This window comes from Berghia stephanieae, chromosome 3 (assembly GCF_034508935.2).
Source record: "Berghia stephanieae isolate SIO BIC M18660-M18661 chromosome 3, UCSD_Bste_1.3, whole genome shotgun sequence".
NCBI lineage: Eukaryota > Metazoa > Mollusca > Gastropoda > Nudibranchia > Aeolidiidae > Berghia > Berghia stephanieae.
Window position 1 is genome coordinate 89,208,352 of NC_088362.1, and position 7,500 is coordinate 89,215,851.

Genomic DNA, 7,500 nt, shown 5'->3' on the forward strand with positions numbered 1-7,500 from the left:
CACCCCTGGATAATGACATAATTTGCCGGTCCCGGGCGATGTCGTTATCCAGAAGTTGTACTGTAGTATCATAAGCCAACCTATCATAAGGTGTGTCAATAATGTGCTTAGCAGTTTTCTGTATTCTTAATAATCACTTTTTTTTGTCCTTTTTTTCTTCTGTTCACTGCATATTATTCCTATTCCTATTCAAAATGACAAAGAAATGATCATTGAAATTAGAGCCCTCTTTATAAGTTTTATCTTTATTTTCAATATATTTCCTAATACTTTGCGTATGCTTTGTCTTTTGTTTTCTTGCTTAATCATTGCATGGATTGATGTTTCACATGTTGGATTGCTCATTGCTATTATTTTTCATTCCTTTTGCGTCTTATTTACTCTTCATAAAAGCGATTCAGCAAAACTTAGTGGTCATGTCCATTTTTTTAACAGTGAAAAAGCAGAATTTTCAAATGATTGATCTGTTTTTAGTGTTGACGTTTATGTAACTTGGAAAAGTTGAACCACCAGTTAAAGCAGAGAAATCATGTTATGACAGTCTGCCAGTTTGATTATTTGTGATTGCTTTTATTTATCTACTTCACCTGGCACTGTACTTTACTGTAGACACATGTCATGTTTTGCTGACTCGTGTGCTTGCTTAGTATTTCACATTTTCAGACAATCTCCATTTTCTAGTATACTTTTTATCTTGTTGTTGCATGATAAAGAAAAGTTTGATTTCCCAAAACATATATTATTTGTAAGCTCTTTTTTTTTACCTTGTCTTAATTTCACTCCTCTTTATTCTATATTGAAGCTTAAGTCACCTCCCAATGCATGGTATAATTCTTGAAATAGATTTTAAAGTAACAAAGTGTCTCTAAGCAATTCCACGACGTTATTTTGTTTCTCAGCATTTCTCATTGAACTCGTATCAGTATCAGTTTTATTAAATGTGCCTTTTACAATTTAATTTTTCACATTGATAAGATACAAGAAAATTGATTAGATAAAAGATTTTTGTCAGGTTAACCATAGATATGTAAAATGTCATTTTTAAAATATCATTCCGAAAATTATCTTAATATAACCTGTGAGGAGAGGAATTGATTGCGTGGAAAAAAAACCCAGATCTCTAGTCATTGGAAAGGGAAATGGAAAACTGGTGTGTTAAAACAACAGGAGGTGGAAGTGAAAAAAATAGTAGAATAGTCTTACTTGTATTATTGTTTTATTTCAATGTTATTCTCTCTCTCTCTCTCTCTCTCTCTCTCTCTCTCTCTCTCTCTCTCTCTCTCTCGCTCTCTCTCTCTCTCTCAAGTGTTTTTTTTTTATTTCTTTTATTTTCTGATATATTTATTTTTCATGTGTGTGTGTGTGTGTGTGTGTGTGTGTGTGTGTGTATGTGTGTGTGTACCAGTTTGCATCCATTTGCTTATTTCACCATTTATTCCCCAACAGTATCTTCGTAGATGTAATTCAATTCCACAGTCTTCATGAGCAGCACTGATTGCTGTCCAGCTAATACAAAAACATTTAAGCTTTTATGTGCTTTACAAGGGGGTTCCCTGCCAATAGCAACATTCAAAATGTAGGACGAGACAGAACAATGTAAGGTGCTTTTTAAAAAAGAATTTGACAAAGACAATGCTGTTACCAGCCAGGTGGTCATTTAATACATGGATGGGGTGAGAGAATGTGAGTAAAGAGCCATCTCGAAGGATTCAATTATGTGCCACTCAGAACGGGGACTGGAACTCGAACCAGGTCTGAAGACATATGTCATATGACAAGACCACAAAGCTGCACACAAGATGCGTAACTACGATCAGCAATTTCTTTTTTAACAGGTAAGCATTTTGAATCAATCATAGAATAAATTAAACAAACTTGCACAAGCATTTTTACAACCCACCATCTCAAAACAGTATTATGTCTATGTGGTTTAGATGCTGAACGTGGGTCTGCCAAAAGTAATAAACAAACATGAATATAACAGCTTCAATAAAGAACAAAATACCGAACACGAAAATGTTTTGGGCTCAAAACCGTTCTTCAGCCAACAACAACAAAAAAAGCACAATAAAAACACAATTATGTTACTAAAAAAACCCAGATCATCTACAATAAAGATTGGGGAAAGTGGTTATCACTGAGAGCGAGAAATTGTGTGCCAATATTTATTGTGATTGATTTGGTAAATTATGGGTTGAACCATAGTATGTTCTGTTTTCTATTGTGTTTTTGTGTGGCCTGGTATATTCCATTTTTATATGTTAGTTTGTGATCGTGGCTGTTGTGTTTAATCGCCGTCTCATACTAGTGACATTAGCTGCTGTGTCTTATATAAATTTAGCCAATTGCTACGATTTCGTCTTGCTTAATGAGCTTCACAATACTTTCTCTCTATTTATCTAGTAGGCCATATTATTATTTAACCAAGTTTTTATTCAATACAGATTAAGTCACCTGCAAGGTGTAATTTTTGTACTTGCATTATTATGTTATTTATCACTTTTCATAAAGATATGCCCATTTACACATAAGTTGGGTGTTGGGAAGGGGGGGGGGGGGGACTAAAATTGTAAACTGAGTGCCTTACCTAAGGATACAAACCATAAGGCAAGAATTTTGTGATCATTGTTACTCATCCTACACATATCACTCCCGACTTAACCTTATTTTATTGTCACTCTGCTGCCAATGCCATGTCGCCATGCTATTATTTTCTAATCTTTTTATCCTAAATGCACAAATAAACATACACATTCGACCAGAAGGACGTATGCATATTTACAAAATATAATTCAACTCACAGTGAAGTGAACTCTAAACTACAATCGAAAACTGATTTTAATTGAGCATGTCATTTTGAAGTAAGTTATTCAATCTTTTATCTCAACTTTTTTTTTAATTATTGTTTTTATTATATTTTATAGATTTTTTTTCTTTAGTCGCCCCACCATTGTTGTTTTTAAATTGGATTATATCACAATGCTCCCATACACTGAATTACAGAACACATTCAAAAGATTTTGGACAGAAAAATATCGATCGATTAGAATGACTCCTATCTTAGCAAAAATTCTCTTGAAGTTAATCGAGATTTGAAAGACAGGTTTTCTGGCCAAAATTTTGATAATGTGTTTTGTTTTTTTTTCAGAATGTTGCAGCATAATACATTTTGGCAATGTTTTAGGCTGTGCAATTTAGAAATGAGGATGGAGTGGACTGTGGATTTTTGTACATCCATTATTTAGCTGATTCATAAACTTTTATCATTGGCCTTTGAATTGTTCAACCTTGGGTAGTGATCATTTATTGACCAATATTGGAAATGCCCACACTTTAAGAAAAAACTGTTTCATATTTCTTACTAACAGAAAAAACAATACGTTGACAATGAGACTCGAACCCGTTTCTTCAGGGTGTAAGTGTGATGTCTTATCCACTCGATCATTTAGCTTCCTTTGAATATGTTATCAAAATTCATGTTAATAGTTCTATAGTAGACCTTTTGATGCATAGGGCCCATAAAACGAGAGCTCATTCAGTTTCTGTAATGTTAAATTTGCTTCCCTTTGATCAGTCCACTAGTCTATCATGAAGTACTTTTGGATGAATCTAGAAGATCCAGCCTTCCAATCATTGCTGTGTGTAGAGAGGGGAAAGGGAAAAAAAACTTTGATTGAATTCCTGGACCGATGCCTGTCTCTTAGCTTGTGAAATCAGAAATCTACTGATTGAACTATCAGGATCCACTAATACTAGCAATTAAATGGTTTTGAAAAAAACATACTTGTTACCAAAGTACAGTTCACTCCGCTTAATCGCACATCTGTTAATCGCACACTCCGCTTATATGCTACACATTCCCGAAAAATGAAATTTTTTCTACGCTTAATCGCTACACCTTGATTGGAGTGACAACCAACAGCCATATGAAATCATCAATGCTGTTCCCGTTCCACACAACTTTTTGTTCAGAGCATTCGATCAATTCTTAACAATATACAACAATACATCAGCGGTGAACTGACATCTCAGGAACCACTGGACTCCATTCAGCCACACAAAGACAGTGCCTAGATAATGAAGCTGTGGAGGAATCATCAGAATGTGACACACCACCCCTGACATACACTGAAAAACTTGACATGGTAGACAAACTATGCTACTTCATCCAAGAAAAAACGCGTGACGGATGTTCTACATTGGCAAGATTGGAGACAAAGGTTTATAAACAGCTTGCACAGAATAGAAGCAATCAATACTCTGCGGTTACTGTTCTAACGAACAATAATGTCACATTTGCTGTTGATAAAACAACCCAAATAAATAAATAAATGAATAGGTAAAAAACAACAACATTCTAATGAGGTCATAACTCGAACGTGACAGTCCCAAGTCCGTAGAAAATTTAGATGTGAATGTCCTACATGAATGGCACACAAACACTGGTGCTTAGATGCTACTATTAGCTTCTCCGCTTAATCGCACACTCCACTTAATTAACACCTGAACCTGAACTCCCGAAGATGTGCGATTAAGCAGAGTCGACTGTATAGTGAAAGCTTTACCTTCTTTCATCTAGATTTAACAGGAGTCGCTAATGACTTACTCATATATTTTATAAATGTCCTTCCTGAAATAAACAGAGTGACTTAGTCCAACTGAATATTATAAATGAACATTTATACAGTACATTTCCATGGATTTACCATGCTCAATGCGCTTCACAATGTTCATTTTTTGCCACCAGCAGGCCAAATCAAACCATATTTCCATTCCGTACAGCACCAGTACCCTGCTAGGAATCTTTTTTATATTATAATAATACTCTTACAATATCCGGAATTGCTTGTTGCCGGGTACTCATCCAAACTTGAGTTGAGTGGGGTAATGTGTGTCAAGTGCCTTACTCAAGAAACGACGTCAGGTCAAGAATTTTCCCTCGATCACTGTCACCAATTTAGCCCTGGCACACTTAACATTACTTGGCTTTGGTGAGAAGATGGGACACTGTATTGCTGAGCCAAGAAGCTCTAAGCATCAATGTCAAAACAAAACTGTATCATAGTACTTTTCAGATAGTCTGTAATTAATCTTTACAGATCTCAATATTTCTCAAAATTTTGATACCAGCAGATAGTTTGTTCCATCATTAAAACACATTAAATAGTTAAGATCACTATCAGTCACATCTCATGAATACCGTCCAGATCAAGGCAGGGCGATGTTTTTTTTCAGTGTTACATGTCCTTTTGCCTGAGGGTTCCGATTCAAATACAGTTGGAGTATATGGGATTATTTCTTGAGACCTCAAAGTATAAAAACATGAACTTATATGTAATTTAATATCCACTTAATTTGCTCAAAGTGCGTTATAAGAGGTTCCAAGCAAACAGCTGGAGACTTGAGACATGACGGCTGTAATTACGGTAAAGAGTTATTACAATAATTTCTTTTTGGGAGGGACAACACTGTTACCAGTCAGGTTCTCATTTCACACCTGAATATGGGGAGAAAATGTGAGTAAAGAACCTTTTTCAAGGACTAACCTTTGCTACCCACACATCATGACTAGAATTCTCAATCGACCTACAGGTGAAAAACCCGAGTGACATACCAATAAACTAAGCCGTACAATAATGATTCTGTCATTGTTATTTATAGACCCTTCTCAGATTGACTTTAAAATGCATAAATTGTATTTTAAATGCGTTTAAATAAAATTTGAAAACTTTTGCGTTTTGAATCCATGTGGTTCAGGCCTCTGTAAGCCTGCATCCAGAAATGTGCAAGGATGCAAGTGTCTTTGTCTTTGTCTTCAAGGAGTTATCAGCCTTAATTGTATAATTGGTCAGATATTTTATTTCAAGATCATCATCATCACCATCATCATTATCATCAACAGGAGCAAGTTTGAATCACCATCCCTCTGAAAAATGCTTCAAACTATGTTGTTTGGTTTCATCATTGACAACCTGAAAATTTAAACTTTTAACTTTAGTAAAATAATGACCAGTTGTGTGACAATTAGCACAAAACTCTACCACCAGATTTATGGTCTTGGGAAAGCCCATTTCCATCGCTATCTTACCCACAAAACATGATGCACCTTTCTGCTCACCGTCCCCATATATAAACTGGTGGTAATTTGACATTTTATGACATTAACTTCTGATATATATCCTCCAATCCTCTCCATCATTCTTTTAGCAACCAGTGCCTCTAAATGCAACCCTAACCCTTGCAATGGAGGAGCATGCCAACCTAACGCTGCTGTTACACTTGGATATTACTGTTTATGTCCTCAAGGCCGTACTGGTTACAACTGTGAAATAGGTAGGATCAGTGAATTTTTCTTGCTCTTTTTTCTCTAAATAAATGTGACCTACAGCGTCGATGTGGTTTTATGACGAATTAAATAGTTGGAGAATTCAACTTTAAAGTCAAAATTCTCAGAATTTGTGAGATTTGAAAATTTTGAAGTTTATAAAACAAAAATCATTCTCCTTGGTGAAGGCATTTATGTTGATCATTTTTTTTTAATTTAGTGTAAAATAGAATGTTTAGAATTGTATACACCCTGACATAATATCATATTGAGGTGGTTGGTCACATCATATATATAAATAAATATTTAATAATATTCACTGTTCATCATCGTGTTTATTCTGAATAATCAAATTGAGACAGTTGGTCACATTTGTTTATACATATATTATAAGTTATGAAGCCTACTGAATATCTCTGATTGTATTGAACTCACCAGTATGAACTGTACATCAAAATATTTGCAACTTATTCTTCTATTATGTCACCAAATTTTGTTTTGCCGCTATTTCTTGATTCTAGTTCATCTTATTTGAAAGAAGCCCTATTCCAATTTGTTGGTCAAAGAAATCACACACAAAATTATGTAATAAACAAAGTGCTGCGACTGAGTTCTTTATTGCAGAGAGATGTACTTCTGTATACATTCATAAATGTCTGAACTGTGTTTATGGTGACTCGTGTGTTTCGTATTCGAACAGCTCAAAGGTGGATTAAGTGCGTTACTGGAACTGATGCTGTTACCACCAAAATTAATGAGCAGACTCGCAGTGGTCATCAACTAAATGCATCGAGTGAAGCAAATCAAGAACAAATTGACAAACTCAACCAAACCAATCATTGGATAAATCAATGTGACATTTTGCAAAAGCTTGGAATTTTATGGGGAAGAGTTGGATTATTGTTCGAGAAATCCTGGGTTACAGAAAGTTATGTGCCCGTTGGATACCAATAATGCTCACACAAACACATGATCACATTGAAAGAGGAAGTTTTATTGAAGTTGTAGAACACTCTCCTTACATTTTCAATTTAGCTCCAAGTGATTTTTTCCTTATTTAAAAACTAAAGGGACACCTCAAAAAAGCAAATTTTGGTGAGATGGAGGCAGAGACGATTTGATGATGTCGAAGTTTGCCACATGGATTCCTCTCCGACAAGATGCAATAAGTGTTG

At 35.0% G+C, this 7,500-nt stretch overlaps 1 protein-coding gene across 4 annotated transcripts in view; it reads left to right on the forward strand.

Annotated features, from left to right (window-relative positions):
* LOC144968774 (uncharacterized) overlaps positions 1-7,500 on the forward strand; it is a 137,462-nt gene that overhangs the window by 112,184 nt on the left and 17,778 nt on the right. For all 4 annotated transcript variants that reach the window (XM_078907433.1, XM_078907431.1, XM_078907432.1 and 1 more), the window contains one exon: positions 6,208-6,333. Coding sequence is in view for 1 of the 4 variants with exons in the window: in XM_078907431.1 (XP_078763557.1) it covers positions 6,208-6,223 (16 nt within the window). In the remaining 3 variants the exon portion in view is untranslated. Of the gene's footprint in view, positions 1-6,207; positions 6,334-7,500 lie in introns of those variants that run through there.